The sequence below is a fragment of the Sander vitreus genome, chromosome 24 (genome assembly GCF_031162955.1).
Source record: "Sander vitreus isolate 19-12246 chromosome 24, sanVit1, whole genome shotgun sequence".
Classification (NCBI taxonomy): domain Eukaryota; kingdom Metazoa; phylum Chordata; class Actinopteri; order Perciformes; family Percidae; genus Sander; species Sander vitreus.
This window is the reverse complement of record NC_135878.1, coordinates 3,530,001-3,545,680: the sequence shown is the minus strand read 5'-3', so window position 1 is coordinate 3,545,680 and position 15,680 is coordinate 3,530,001. Positions and strand designations below refer to the sequence as shown.

Sequence of the window (15,680 nt, the reverse complement as noted above, 5' to 3'; positions counted from 1 at the left end):
CTTATCATATTTGTGGTCTCATTGGGATGTTATCAACAGGTTAACACAGATAACAAACAACCTGTTTAACAACCTGGTAACAAACAAGCTGTTAATGCAAGCTCCCCTTGCATTAGCAGATTTACAGGATAAGAGTCCCCTCTGAGATTGCTTAGCAACCGCGAACATGGAAACCCATCACAGCTTCAAATATCTAGAGAGTTACGTAACAATGTTCTCAGCACCTTCTCCCTTTCATTTACTGACAGTAAAACACCTGGGTTTATTTTTCATGGAATGCTGACTAGAACACTGTAACTGTGTCTGTTTTATGACCCCAGAAACTACTGTAGGATCAGGATCAATGGCGGCAGCCACTGTGGAAATGTTTGGGGTAATTATTTGCCCTGGAAACAACACAATCCTTTTCTATAAAAGAGATTAACATCTAATCATTGTTTGAAAAACCTCTGTAATAAAAGAGGGTGACCCACAACACTGAAAACAGTTTGTCAGTAGGCCTACACAATTAGACATTCACTGAATTAGTACCTGGCTTGCTTCCACATTTCTCAACATGTTATATTTTTACTTGTAAGTTTATGACTGCCTTTTAATTACTTTTTGATTTACTTTCTCCATTATGTTTTTCCTCTGATCCCCATTTAAAGCTTGCTCCTTGCTTAGCAGCCCTTAGGGAGCTGACACAGGACAGACGGGAAGCCACTAAATGTTGTCATTCTATACAGTACAGTAATTAAGCCCACGGGGTTTGTTTTTTTACTTTGGCTTCTCTGGTTTGTTTCTGCTCATCTTATTGTTAATGACAGTCATAGTATTAAATCGAATCATGTCATCCTACTACAGTAACATTTCAACTGAGACACACAGTGTGCTCTTAAGACAACCAAGGGCACAAGCACAGAACAGAATATAAAAACAACATGGATATAAATTATTAAATTCACAGAGAACACAAACATAAACTGTAAAAAAGAAAAGAAAAAAAAAGGTGTGTATGAGAGGGGGGGTGAACATTTTTATAAACAGATATGAAAGCGTAAGACCATATATTACTAACCAGGGGGTTTGTGGAAAATAGAGCAGCTCAACTCATTTAAAAAAAAATTGCAATTAGGATTTAGTTAAAAAAAAGAAGGAAAGTAGACACAAATAGGCAGAAGTGAAATCTAACTAAACACATTTAGTCAAGTACTGGACTTAACTAGAAGCAGGGAAATAAGGAAATGCCCTTCCAGATAGCTTAAAGCATCCTCTCCTTTCTGCCACTTGATGGAGCCATAATGCTGTAAAACCAATATGGAATTATATTATAATTATAGTTGCCCTGCAAGTGGCTTTATTTAATGCTGCTGCTGCTATAATGAGGATTTAAAGTTTAAAATTCTGGTGCAGCATTATGATAAAAAAAAAAGTAAAACATAATTCATTCATTCAGTCCAGTCAAATCACCATTCACATCTCTCATATCTCTGTTCCTCATCTTGTGTTACTTTTCAGATCCTTTCAATTAAAGACTTCCTCCTCCTGCAGATCCCCTTGCAGTCCCTATGCACACTGTGTGGAGTGATGGCTAGCGTGTGCACCCCCGAACCCTCCCACCACCACACACAAACACAATATACAGCAAGTGATTGTGTGTCAGTGAATGATATGCACTTGAAAGTATTGGTTCTCAGGTGTAGATGCTTGGCAGGTGGAGGAGTAGCAAAATTCTGCAGAACAGCCAACGCTGACGCACCTGTCCTGGGCCGACCCTCCCACCTCCTCTCTGTGTCACTTCTGAAGAAAAGATCTCTGTCCTGTCCCAGTCAGGACCTCCAAGCCACAGGAAAAATGGGCAACATGGCAACCGAGATCGTTGCCTTTGTCCTGACCGTCTCGGGGTGGATCCTGGTGTCGTCCATCCTGAGGCTAGACTACTGGAAGGTGTCCTCTGTGGACGGGACGGTCATCACCACCGCTACCTTCTGGTCTAACCTGTGGAAAACATGTGTGACTGATTCCACTGGTGTGTCCAACTGCAAGGACTTTCCTTCTATGCTGGCTCTGGATGGTGAGTTGCGAGATGACTGGGGTTGTTATTGCTGTAGCAGTGTATGATGTTGTCTTTCTGAAGTCAGACAGCAGAGATATATGTATCTTTGCGTGCGTTTCTGAGGAACTGTGCATCTGCAACTATCTATCTGACCGAAGCGCTGATGCCAAAAACACCTGTTGTTTTTGGATGAATGTGAACAAATACATTTTGAACTTGATGTTTCCTTTTCTGAATCTGCCTTCAGGCCACACACATTTAAATGTAAAGGCCACTAGAGGCAAATTTAAGTGAATAAGCTGAGCTGGACTTTTACAGCCTCCTAATGTGTTCGAATAATGCAATCTGAGAAAGTCATACAGTCATACAAAGGTCACTTGTCACTTCCCATTACTTGCCAGTAACTAAAAGGAAAGAGATTGCTTGTATATGCTCTAATTTGAATGTATTGAGGCAATTTAAAAGAAGATACCAGTTCTTATCTGTTGTCAATATTTCATATAGGTGCTACGCTCTACAGCACAAATGTAAACTCCAGTCCTTTTCCTACAAGCCTTTGGTTTTAAGTATTAGTACGCAAAAGGTCTAAAGATAAATCTGAGGGGTCATCAGATTCTAAAAAATATGTTACAGTTTTTGGTAATTTGAAAGCTTTTTTTTTTTTAAATGCTATTTTTTTAATTTATTTTTAACCTCTGCTGGCCTAAAACATGTGAAACTTGAAGGGCACTTGGCGAGCGCAGACCTCGGCCATGCCCTTTCTCGCAATATTAACGAAAGTGAAAGATATTCATGCATGATTCGGATTTGCTCCAAAATTGAATGGGTGCTTCCTTGGCCCATGCTACATCCTTTCACCAAGTTTCATGAAAATCTTTTAATTTTCAATTATCTGTGGGTTTGACCACTTTCCCATACAGTAGTAGTCATGTGATCCACTGTTTATATAAATAGTTTGTATGTAGCCACTGTAACCTTTGCTAGTCTCTAAACATTGCTAAAGTAAGTGGAATACGCGATTCGTTCACCTCTTAAGGCTTTTATAAGAATTGTTTGACATTTTGGAAAATACGCGAGTTAGATGAGAATTGATAAAACTCTCATGTCTGTATGCTAAATATGAAGCTACAGCTAAGAGTTGTTAGCTTAGCTTAGCTTGTGTTTTTTAAGCTTTGCTTTTGGTACGGATTAAACAAAACAAGAGAATGTGTTACTTAGTTACCTATAGAGCTTTGTAACCTTTGGACAGAGTCAGGCTAGCTGTTTCCCCCAGTTTTCAGTCTTTATGCTAAGCTAAGCTAACCAGCCGCCGGCTGTAGCTTCACAAGTAGCTTGCAGACATATGAGAGTGTAATCAATCTACTCATCTTACTCTCTGCAACAAAGTGAATAGGTGTGTCAAAGGCCAAACTACTCTGGTAGTGTAAACCACCTCTTCTCTGTCTCTCCCATAAAGCCTATATCCAGGTGTGTCGGGGTTTGATGATCGCCGCCGTATGTCTGGGTTTCTTTGGTGCCATCTTCGCCTTGGTAGGAATGAAGTGCACAAAAATAGGAGGCTCGGAGACCACCAAGGCTCGTCTGACTGTCCTCTCGGGCTTCCACTTCATTCTCAACGGTACAACCCATACCGCTTACCTTTCTCTGAGTCTGCATTTATGGGGAATGTAGTATTTGAGCTGCGTTTTAGGAAGCTGCTCAACTTTGGACTAAATTAGTCTTAGTGAATTATATTATCTACTCTTTCTGCTTTGGTTTCAGTCAGAATTTGAAGTAGAAATTCTCTCTCTCCGCAGGCCTCTGCTGCATGACTGCATGCTCCATATATGCTCACAGGATCACAACTGACTTCTTTGACCCCCTCTTTTATGCCCAGAAGTAAGTATTCAGGATTAAAGGAAATATTTGTTTGACAGCAGATCAAAACCACATTCAGATGAAAGGAAGTCCAGTCACAAATTTCTCAAAATTCTCGACCCTTCAGGTTTGAGCTGGGAGCAGCTCTCTTCATCGGCTGGGCTGGATCTGTACTGTGTATCCTAGGTGGACTTATCTTCTGCTTCTCACTGTCCAAAGGCTTCAGTATCAGGCAAGTTGCTTGATGTTTCCAACATGCTGGATGCTGACAATGTGATCCTACATCTGTCATCAGCAACAAGGGTTTAGAGGAAATCTGATTTGGACGCACTCTAAACTGCACTGAGTTGCTAACTCAATCAGGCAATTAAAAAAAATGACTTTAACTGCAATGGAGAGATGGTTACAGTCGAAAATATCCAGTAATCTCTCTCAACATCTTGTCTCATAATTGCTGAACCTACAGGGCAGATTGTATGATTGTCATTTTGATTAGTAATGCGGCCGTTGACGGCTGAATGTTTCCTTTGTTACAGTCCAGTAATTACCTTTTCCAAGTGAGAGTCACCTTGACTAAGGGCACCTATAGGAAAATGTTGAATCAGGCAAAGAAGGATAACTTTCTCTTTTGGTGAATTCCTTGGTCATCATTGTGTTAACAGTCAGTCCTGCTTAGCATATCCTTATATAGTGGATGAACAGAAAGCTAAAAAGGATAGAAAGGAGGGAAGGTATGACGAAATATTTAGCAGGATATGGTGGCTGATCACTTTGTTGTTTATTATCTGCAGAGATTTTAGCATGGCAGCCCTACTTAAAAATTGTTTGTCTGCTCAATTCTTTATTCTATTTACAGTACGTCATATGCCAAAGGGTGCTTCCCTACAGTATTTTAAATTGTATTTGAGCTTCATTTCTTTTTTTTCTATTTGCAGAGCTGAATACTCCTACACTGGAGCTGCATCATTTGAGACAGCACGCAACAAGCACAGAAAGACAAGCAACAACCTTCACAACGGACCAGGGGAGCCATCGAGGCAGTTTGGAAGAAATGCCTATGTGTGACATTGGACTCTATCTTGTTGTTACATTTATTATAATAGTTTGGGGTCACTAGAAACTATTTCACCAGTAAAAGCAAAGGACTCCATTCACAAACGTCTGTGCCTCATCTCCATGGAAATGATGGTTGGAAAGTGTAAATTGTGTGTCAGTTTACATATTCTCTTGATTTTAAGTGGCCAGATTCATCGTTAAATTCGGGTCCTTTTTGGGACATTTCTGTCAATGACCCTATGTAAAAGATAAGCTTGCTTTTCTTTTAGGGCAGGAAATTTGATTTGGCTCAAACTCTCCGGTCACCTTCAATAAGCTGGCCTTTCCTGCCTGTCTCACATAGACTGGAGAGATATTAAATCTCTATTTTATAATTCTTGAGTCGAAGGCCAATTGGACATCAATATTATCGAGTGTATTATTTTTCATTAAAACTAGAAGATGTCACACAGATAGCCAGTACACTTTTTGTGTTAGCTTACTGCTCAAACTTAAGATATATGAATAAGATATGAATTAGTGGTTATAAACATGATTTTTTTTTTTTACACAAAAGGTAAAGTCATGTAAAGCAATTCTCTTTTCACAGACTGCTAAGAAAATTCAAAGCATGCTGACCAAATATTATTTTTAATGGTTATCTAAAAAATAAACAAATAGATTACTTATTAAAACCTGGACAGCTATGATGTAATTCCAGTTAATCTTCTCCTGTTGCTTTGAGGAAATAGAGGACACCTTTAGTTGAAAGTTGTTAGTATTTCTCAAGCTGAAAGATGGATCACATGAAGACCTTTCTCGTTTTATTTTCTTGGCCTAGACTGATCTGACTTCCAAGGGTCACTAGGTCACATCTGACCCCAGAGACGGCTATGCAGAGCAGGAGGCCCGACCGGAGGTTTCCCCTCATATCAGCCATCCATCTCCACCTAAGAATTATTATCAATAGGAACCCCAGGCTATGTTACGCAAAACCTTCTGGCCCAGAGGTTGGATACTTGAACCAGCTGGCAGAGAGCAGTTGCCCTGTGCTTTCTGGCGCTTTACGTCTGTAAACGAGTGTCAGGTGTCCTGGGCTCTGCAGAATGCTCTCTGATATAATGGTGGTATTGTGTTGTCTGTCTGCATTTCATATAGGGATGTTAAAAAAAGGTTACACATCAAACTCCTTCTAGCTAATACTTTCTAAATGATTGTCTCATTTCAGAATATCTACTGTTATATATTAAAATGAGTTTAAAGTTAATATCTCAAAGCAAATACTGAGAATAATCCGAAATCCTGTGCTTAGATATCCATCTAATAATGTTTAAATTGTCTCTGGTATGTCTTTAGTGTATTCTGAGGTTCTTAAACAAAAAATAAAATGATAGAAAGTGTGCAGTACCCTTCAACTTCACTGTGTGTTCCTCCTAAAGAGCAGCTAACCTAGACAAGTGGTTCCCGACCTCAGGGTCTGGATCCCCACGGGGGGTTATAAGAAGAATCTGAAGAGTCGTGAGATAATTACCCAGGTAGTAAAAGAGAAAAGTATGTATTTTGTTACACCAATTTATGTTTACATTTCAGGTTATTATCTAATCTTTTTTACAGCCATGCTAAGCAGCTCTGTGAGGCTATACCTAGGCACATGCTGATGTTTAGCAGGTGTAATGAATAATATGTCCATCATCTCAGTTCAGTAGCACGTAACACAAAGGACAGCGGAGGCTGATGGAAATGTCATTGGTTTTGCAGGTAGTTTTACAAAACAAAGAAAGGAAAGACACTACTTGTACAAACACATGCCTGTAACATCCAAGTGTGTAGTGAACTGTTGACAATAATTTAACAGAAAGAAAAAAAGAAGAAGAAAATGTGGTTTCTTCACAAGTGCTTGCCTAATATGTGGATTGTATAGTTTTACATCCAAATAGTATTCAAATTAAAAATGACGCATTGCAAAAAAGATACTGCTTTGTATTAAGGGGTAGCAAAAAAAACGTTAGAAGCCACTGACCTATTCATTGATCTCCGATGGGAAAGTGGTCATCGCAGCAGCAAAATGAGGAAGTCTGAAGGCACAGAGCCATGTCCCTCCAGCCATTACTGCAATCACGCCACCAGAGAGCAGTATTAATGCGCATTAACAGGACTGAAGAGATGTATGTATACACACTCAATATGTAATAGTTAAAATTGTGTCCTTTGGGCTTTACTGTGAGAGTAATAATTTTGACACAATTTGTTATTTGCTGCAGCTTCAGCTCAGGTCACATAAGCATTCCTTTGTTCATTTTTGTTCTTTTTTCTTTCAGTGTCATGCTAATTAAAGCTAATTAAAGCCACCCGCACTAAACACATTAAGGCTACCCAGCGGCCACCGTTTCCAATTTCTCCCTACCACAACCAATAACTTTGTCATAAGCCGAAAGGACTCTGAAACAAAGAGGAGCTCTTTCATCCCTGCCGAACAATCATCACTCCCCCTAACTCTCATTACCTCAGATTTAACTCATTATATTAATAATTACAACAGCACAAAGACAGTATGCTGTAATTATGAGACCCACAGCACAGTGAGGTCTTGGTAAAATGACTAATAACTAGCAGCTTACAGCCTGAGGCAAAGTGGAGAATGATGCTTTAAGCAGCTTAGGTCATAGTGTCGTTACATATTTCATGGAACATGTAAAGGTCACTAGTGCGGAAATGTACTTTGTTTTTTGGTCAAATCTCAAGCAACGTGATATAATTGTACATCTATTGTATATGTGCTAAAATGAGAGAAAAAGAGGATGTAATATGTACACTTGAACTCAGAGATATTTGTGATGTATCATTTAATTGTAAGTACTCTAGATTGTTATCAATTTAAAGGGGCACTACAAAGAGATGTCAGTTTACTTCACACAAAATGAACACTATTCACCCTTTGAAAACAGTTATATGTTTTGTGTGGCTCTGAAGGAAGCTTTTTAAAGAGACAGTGGAATCCAAGTTCTTATTTTGTCTCCCATTAATTGCTGTTATCTCTTGTTATATTCCAACAATACTTTTATATCAAATATATCTTTATATCCTCTTCTCTCTTCCTGTAGAACATTAATGCTTTTGATGACTCATCTTGAACTTGAAGGCATGTACATACATGTATCAAATCAAATGTGATTTGGGGCAACAGCCATCATATAAAACCACACCTGACCGTTAGCTCGTAGGTTGTAGTAGCTAACAGAAATGCAGCAGGTAATATGTGTTTGGAAGTCAAAACTGTTTATTTCCATTTCTCCCTAACTCATTACAGCTCTGCATTACTCACGGCCACGGCCACTTTTCAGTTTTAAAGGTTTGATTTAAAAAGATCCGGTGTTTTTGGAGCTGTACCGAAAAACTAGGGACTAAAAGTCAGGATATCTCGGCCATCTTAACCAGCTGTCTGTTAAAAATTTTTTTTTGAAGTGCGATACAAAAAAAAAAAACACCTTAATTTGCCTTTGTTTCAAAAAGTTTTACATTTTCAGGATATATCAATTTGGCTATATTATGTGGTGTTAAATGAACTTACAGTGTCAGTAATTGCAGGATTTTTTATAAAAAAAAATTTTAAACATTTGTTTATTAATTTTTCCAGTGACAACAAAATCAAGAGGTAACATTTCGGGAGTCAAAACAGTGTCAAGTACAACTGACAAGAAAAAAAAATAAACAGAACAAAACAAAAACACAAAATGGTCACCCACTGCTAAATAAAAGCCCAATATGTTCACTTACAGAGATAAATAAAAAACATCCCAGCATGCTACAAATTCAAACAAGAAGAAACTCACAATTAGTAGACAATCAGGGTGGCTACTCTGGAATAGCCGTAAAAATCAATCCCTCAACATGTGCAAAAAAATGGACCCCAAGTTTTATTAAACTTTGCAAGAGAACCATGTATCGAGCACCTAACTTTCTCCAACTTCACAAAGTGAAGGATGTCCCTGATCCAAGACGAGTGAAGTAATTACAGGATTATTTAAAAAATGTTTTTAAAGGAAATGAAATGATTTAAGAAAACATTATGATATATGGACTGATGCTGTAAACAGATCTTCCTTCTTTTAAACTGTGTCTGCAAATGAGGGAACTTAATTCCGATAGGGGCATGAAGCTGCTTTGGTAATTTGGGATAAATGCTTGGGTGAGCACTCTCTGTCCAGATTTAACAACTCTCAGCTGTGGCCCATGGGAACCTGAGCAACTGTTGTCTCTCACCCAAATGTAAATTACTACCTGGAAAACAACAGCACACCCCTGATGCGTATCTGTTTGAATTAATTAAGAAGGCGTGCTGCTCAGGATGTACACGTCTTCTGCGTGAGTAACGGGCTGCCATTTGAAGACAAAACAAAAAAAAAGAGCATATACATTTGGATTGTGGATGGTAATCGATGATCAGAAATAGAAGCTTGGGGAAATAATGTATTACAAGAGCTTCCTTGGATCTTAAATTTAGATTGGAGATCAACTCGCGAGAAGCCCGGAGATGCAGATTCGTGTGGTCCAGATCTGGGGTTTCCTGATCACCATTTTGGGCTGGATCTTTGTTGCCTGCACAATGGCCATGGAGGGCTGGAAGGTCAGCGCCATAGGGGGCATGGCAGGCTCCTCAGTCATCAAGGTGGCCTGGTACTGGTCCAACCTGTGGAGATCCTGTGTTACAGACTCAACTAACATCAGTAACTGTTACGATTACCCTGTGCTCTGGTCTGTGGAGGGTAGGTAATACATTTTCCACCCTATCTAACAAACTCACATCTAGACTCAGTCATTAATGTCCATTTGTGTCTTACTGCGTGACTCCAGGTTACATCCAGATAGTACGAGGCCTGCTGATGGCAGCTCTTTCCTTCGGCATACTGGGGTTTGTGCTTAGTCTGATGGGCATGGAGTGCACCTTCATTGGGGGAAAAGACCGGTCAAAGTACAAGAAGATCTACGCCAGCGGATGGTGCCACATAATCAGCGGTAATTTTTAGATTTATTGAGAGGACAGTCAGCAGATGTATGTACAAGCTGTGCATGTAAAGAGTTATGTATGTGTCAATGTGTTGCCTATAGCAAAATGTAATTGAACTTAACTTGTAGCATCATTACCAGATCGAATCAAACTGTCCAATATTTTGGTTTATGACCTGCAAAATGAATGACATTACCCTCATCGTTGTGTTTAGAGCTTATTAGCAAAAGTTAACGTCTGCACCAAAATAATGTGGTGAAAATGGTAAATATTATATTTGTTAAATATTAGCATGTCAGCATTCTCTTTGTGATGTTGGGATTTTTAAGTAGCATTTGGCTTAATGATTTAAATACAGAAATGCCAAATCCTCTAAAAAAAACAAACAAAAAAAAAACGACATTGAAGGACAGGAAATCAACTAATACGCGAATTGTGCAAGATTTCTCTTAAGCGTTTTCGGATTTGGATTTTTTGGGGATTTGTTCTTTCAACACATCACCCCATTGGTGTATAATCATACTGTACTGTACATACTGACATCCCATTCAAACACCTAGTGTTTTCCAATAAATAGACATTTTTAAGAGGGCGTCTTCCCCCCTTCTTTCCCAACATTATCTTGTAGATGAGACTGGGTAATGGCTGAAATTTGGTAATTGTAATATCATGAGATAGGTCGGTGTTTTCCCATATTTGGGTTTGTGAGCCCTAAAAACAAAGAAATGTCTCATGTGACCCTTTTGTAACAGGTTTCCTATACGTCTACATGTTACCAGCTAAACCAAAGACCATTACCCCCCCCCCCCCACACACCTTGTTTTACTTGAATATTATTTGTTGTGACCTGGAGAGTTAAATTTATCCAGCAATACAAATAAAAAAATAAAAAATGAATTGAATTAATGAATGGAATTAATTAATTATTTATTTTTACTTTAAAAAAAAAAATCTTGCTAATCATTTTGTGACCCCCCTCATATTTATCTTGTGAACTGTTTGGGGGTCCCACCCCCATGTTGGGAAACACTGATGTTTTTTCTCTTATTAAAGGCAACATTGTGTAGTAAACTCATTTTCTGAACTCTTAAGACTCAACATGATTTCTCTTCAGGTTTGCAGTCCGCAAGTGGGTATGCTGTTTATGCATATTATGTCTCATTAGAATACTTCAACATTAACTTTGATGGACTAAAGTAAGTTAACAGCCTCAAATGTAACTATATATTCTGTTTCAGCAAGAAAAAAAACATTAATCATTATAATCAATCAGATCAAAACATAAATCCTACAGAATATCTGTTTTAACACTGACAGATTTGACCTCGGCACCCCGTTGTTCCTCGGCTGGGTCGGCTCGGCCCTTCACATGACTGGTGGTTTCTTCTATGTGTGGTCAGTGTGTATGCCGCTCTGCGGAGAAGAGGAAATGTGAGTACAGACACATACTTGTACATGTTGTTGTTGTTGTAACATGTCAGGGGAATAAATAACCTTACTTCCTTAATAAAGACCTGTGTGCTTAAGTAAAATGACTCATCCAAAATGCATGAGGCTGTACAGAGCAGGTGAAAGGTGGGGGTGTGCAGATAAACACTGTGGGTACACTCCCTCTTACCTTGTAGTACAACCCTAAAGCCATTGGTGTAAACAAACAGAGATGTTTAACAGCTTCCCTGGTTGAATGAGTAAAGAAAATAACTGCGTGCTCTGATCTTTTTCATACGACATGACGAGAATAAAGTTGAACTACCATTTCGAGAATAATGTCGAAATGTCGAGATTAAAGTTGAAATGACGAGAATAAATTCAACTTCTTTATCACCTAATCACATTAGAGCGACTGTCGGCCATGCCAGCTGCCATGTAGGCAGCATCATAGATATGGATTACATCCTTAGAGTGCCACACTCGCCTGAGCGCCACTCCTTCAGGATCAAACAAGTTGATCAATTGTCTTATTGTGTCTTGTGATACAACATATCCTCTCTGTATTGCGCAAACTGTAAGTTTGTGTGGTTTCTCCTCCTGAAGAGACGCAATTTTCGGCACAATCTCTTCAAAGTCCTAAAACTTATCACCATACTGTGTTCATGCGCTAAAAGAGAAAGTGTTCATGCATTTTGTAGAATACTATAGGTAAAGTTAATAGTTTGGTTTATTCTCAAAAGTCCGACTTGATTCTTGAAATATGTTTTTTCTCGACATTTTGACTTTATTCTCGAAAAAGTATTTCAACTTTATTCCCGTCATGTTGACTTTGTTCTCGACATTTCGACTTTATTCTCAAAATCTTCCTCCTTCAATGATCTGCTTTCTTGTCGAGAGTTAGATGAAAACATTGATACCACTACTCTCATGTTTGTACTCTAAATATGAAGCTAGAGCCATCAGCGAATTAGCATACCATAGCATAAACCGGGTGGAAACAGCTAACCTTGTTTTGTCCAAAGATAACATAATAAACGTACAAGCACCTCTACCGCTCACTAATTCTGGAGTCTCTACAAAGAAAATGATTGTTTTTACCCTTCAGTTTTCTGCAGATTAAATAAACATAAGACATGATCATTAGTGAGCTTAAAAGGTGCTGGTAGGTGGATTGTGTTACATTTGGACAGAGCCAGGCTAGCGGTTTCCTCCTGCGTTTAGCCTTCATGCTAAGCTAGGTTAACCAGCTACTTGCTGTAGCTTCATATTGGTTTATTTTTTGTAGGTATGAGTGTTGTTGATCTTTTTATCTGACGGGAAAAAGCAAATAAGCATTTTGTCTTAAAATATCTAGTCATTTAAACTGCTTATAGTGAGTAAACTACTCTGCTACTCTTCCTCAGCAAATCCTTCTCAGCTGATACATTTGCTTGGTTCTGGAGAGCTATTAAGTACACTGTAAATGCAATAGCTGTAATGTAGGTTTTGCAGGCATGCAAAGCCACAGCTACTATAGAGGACACAGGTCATGTCATCAGGTACTTTTTCTGGGATTTACTAAGTGGTTGTCTGTGATTTTGGGGGGGGTTTAGCAACCTGGGGGAGATCTGTAAGGCAGCAGTGTTTTGAACTGAATGCTGTGTGGAGGGGGCAATAAACAGCATTTCTTCATGTTGGGAAAAACACCAAAAACATACTTGAATAGCGACTGAACAAATAAATGATTTAAAAAATAAAATTAGAAAACATTGTTAGGAGATCTACACTCAGTATTTCGTAATATTTCGGTTACAGCTCTGCATACATGGAGTGTAGTAAGAATGTAAGTAGAGGGATCCAGCAGCCCTGTAATGTTTGACGAAAATGTGTTTCTCTCTCCAGGGAAATAAACGTCCAGACACCAATAATCAAGTCCACCACAGGTGTGTCCACAGTCACATTCAAGACCAGCGTGTCCTCAGAGTCAGAGCTTTCGCCCAAGTCTAAGGACTCAGACCTGTCCAGCATTTCCTCAAGTTTAGAACGCACATCCAAATCTGGACACACAACCATGTCAGGGCAGTCATCCCAGACTGGGCAAATCACCGGTTCTGCAATGTTGAGGTCAGCGTCAGAGGCGGGATCGGAGTCACTGATGGCGCCAACTTTGTCCGGCAGCTCGAGGATTAAGACTAAACGGTTCTTTAAAAAGTCTTCTATTTGAATAAATGTGAGTCATAATGTGACTAACAAATATGAATACATGTGATGACTCATGATCTGATGGTTTTCTATTCAATGTACAAATCGGTGGTAAAAGCAAATTCAGCGATATGTGTTTTGTTTTAAAAATAGTGATACAAATCTTTTTTCACTGAATTGATTAGTAGAGAGTTTGCTGCCTGTTCATGTTTATCATCTATAATGTGATTTACAACTAGGAACCATATCTATTCATTATAACTAAGGCACACATCCATGTCTAATCAAAATGGCAGCCTTTATATAGACATTATAACAACAAAGAGCAACTCCACCAGGCTTATTAGGTCTGGTTGACAGTAAACAGTGTCTGCTTTGCTGGTTTTGAAACCGTCACACAAATACACAAGCGGCAGTTGTAAGAAGACTGGATCTACAGTTTTACATCTGAAGCAAAGCCCTTCTGGCTTTTCTTTTCTTGAATTATTGGTGGATTTATTCCTTCACAAGAAAGGTAGGCAGTAAATACCTTCACATTTGGCACTATTGGCTCTACTTTTCATCATCTACAATGTCACCTTTGTTACTGTTTGTACTTAATACGTAAAGGCTCTCTATTTATCAGACTGAAGAGATGTGTAGGACACTGGCTCAGATCCTGGGCCTGATGCTCTGCATAGTGGGCTGGGGCTTTGTGGGCTGCACCCTTGCTATGGACCACTGGAGGTAGGCAAATAAGAGTTAGAAGAATACATCTGAGGCACTTTAGCCTTAGAGATTGCAGGGGGAAAGTGTCTTGACTGAAGATAATAGCTTGAATAAAAAAAATCTAAGAACCCTAGAAATGTCAAAAAACTACTAACCTGATTGCTAACATGAAAAATGTGTCATCCAAAGTGAATTTAGCTGAATTGTCAATCTGTTTGTGTAAATGTGCATGATCAGAGTGCCAATTTTTTTCCTGAATACGAGATTTCCTATGCATGCAATAAATGTTAATTAATTTGCATATGATACAATTTTGTTTTGTTGTGGTGTCAATTTGAAACAACTTTTGGATATAGCAAAATTTCATCATCTTTGGCAACGATTAGGGCTGGGCAATATGACAATATATATATACTGTATCTATCGTCAAAGCGATATAAAAATGTCTATTGTATAATTTTGTCTATATCGGTTCTATCGTTATGTTGAAAAACCAGCAGCCACACTGCATTACAGCAATATTTACAGCACTTGGGCGACACTTTACGTTCCTATCCTATCACTTTATGTTCAGTTTGCATTAAAGTTCTTAATAAAATAAAAATACTCAGTACTTTTCATTTGTCAATTATTGAATTCATACAGGAGCATGCAAAAATAGTCTTATTTATTGAATTACCAGAAGAAAAATGCTAAATAACGAGACATAAAATGACCTACAATGTATCAGTATGATAGATTTCGGCCATATCGCCCAGCCCTTGGTTTAATAAATGTTCAAAGCAAACTCAATAAATGATGTTGAAATTTAAAGTGTCTGAAATCCAATTTTTGGGATGGGTAATAAACGAAAACGAAAAATGCTGGAAACAATGTACAAATTATGTCAAAAGTATTAGTATTATTATGCTGCTGTATAATAATACATTTTAATGTGCAATGAAAGGGGCACTGCAAAGAATTTAAACATCATGACGTTTACTCATCATGAGAATTACACAGGCTGTAAAAACTGTTATATAGCATCTTCTGTGGCTCTGGAGAAGTTTTTTCAAAGTTTGGAAAAAATAACCCTGATGATGTCATCAGGGTTATTTAGGATTGGGCTTGATACTTATATTTGTTTTACAGAATACCTGTGTTACAAACTGGAGGTGTGGAGTTTAAAAGATGAGGCCATTTAGAAGGCATGGAGGTTCTAATCAAATCAAGCTATTGAGTTGCATTATGGGAAATGTAGGATCTAGTGTTTCAGTCAGAATATCTCAGCCTGGAATGCTTCAATTTTGACCATTCTTTTTTTTCTATTCTATTGTGAGTCCCCCAACTTTTGCAGAAGTGTAATATAAAATCAATGGACTGCCCATTTAACGTGCTGAATTTCTGTTTGACATACTCACAGTGGCCCAATCCCAAAGTCCGGAC

General features: G+C 38.5%; 2 protein-coding genes across 3 annotated transcripts in view; both read left to right on the top strand.

Moving 5' to 3' along the window:
* Positions 1 to 1,836: 1,836 nt before the first annotated feature.
* cldn10a (claudin 10a) lies at positions 1,837 to 5,082 on the top strand. The gene is made up of 4 exons (XM_078243730.1): positions 1,837 to 2,056; positions 3,495 to 3,656; positions 3,835 to 3,916; positions 4,831 to 5,082. Exons 1-4 carry the CDS (start codon positions 1,837 to 1,839, stop codon positions 4,958 to 4,960), a joined length of 594 nt encoding a protein of 197 aa, XP_078099856.1. The 3' UTR covers positions 4,961 to 5,082.
* Positions 5,083 to 9,254: 4,172 nt separating this feature from the next.
* Positions 9,255 to 15,680, top strand: part of cldn10e (claudin 10e) — a 7,273-nt gene continuing 847 nt past the window's right edge. Inside the window, exons 1-5 of one of the 2 annotated variants that reach the window (XR_013501015.1) lie at positions 9,255 to 9,693; positions 9,782 to 9,943; positions 11,050 to 11,131; positions 11,253 to 11,366; positions 13,248 to 14,061. Coding sequence is in view for 1 of the 2 variants with exons in the window: in XM_078243376.1 (XP_078099502.1) it covers positions 9,462 to 9,693; positions 9,782 to 9,943; positions 11,050 to 11,131; positions 11,253 to 11,366; positions 13,248 to 13,569 (912 nt within the window). In the remaining variant the exon portion in view is untranslated. Of the gene's footprint in view, positions 9,694 to 9,781; positions 9,944 to 11,049; positions 11,132 to 11,252; positions 11,367 to 13,247; positions 14,173 to 15,680 lie in introns of those variants that run through there. The other variant, XM_078243376.1, reaches the window with a different exon arrangement.

Bases quoted from the DNA above. Each gene is read 5' to 3' on its own strand.
- cldn10a (XM_078243730.1), top strand. From the start codon at position 1,837: ATGGGCAACATGGCAACCGAGATCGTTGCCTTTGTCCTGACCGTCTCG. The intron at 2,057-3,494 runs GTGAGTTGCGAG...TCTCCCATAAAG, and splicing joins TTCTATGCTGGCTCTGGATG to CCTATATCCAGGTGTGTCGG. The intron at 3,657-3,834 runs GTACAACCCATA...CTCTCTCCGCAG, and splicing joins CTTCCACTTCATTCTCAACG to GCCTCTGCTGCATGACTGCA.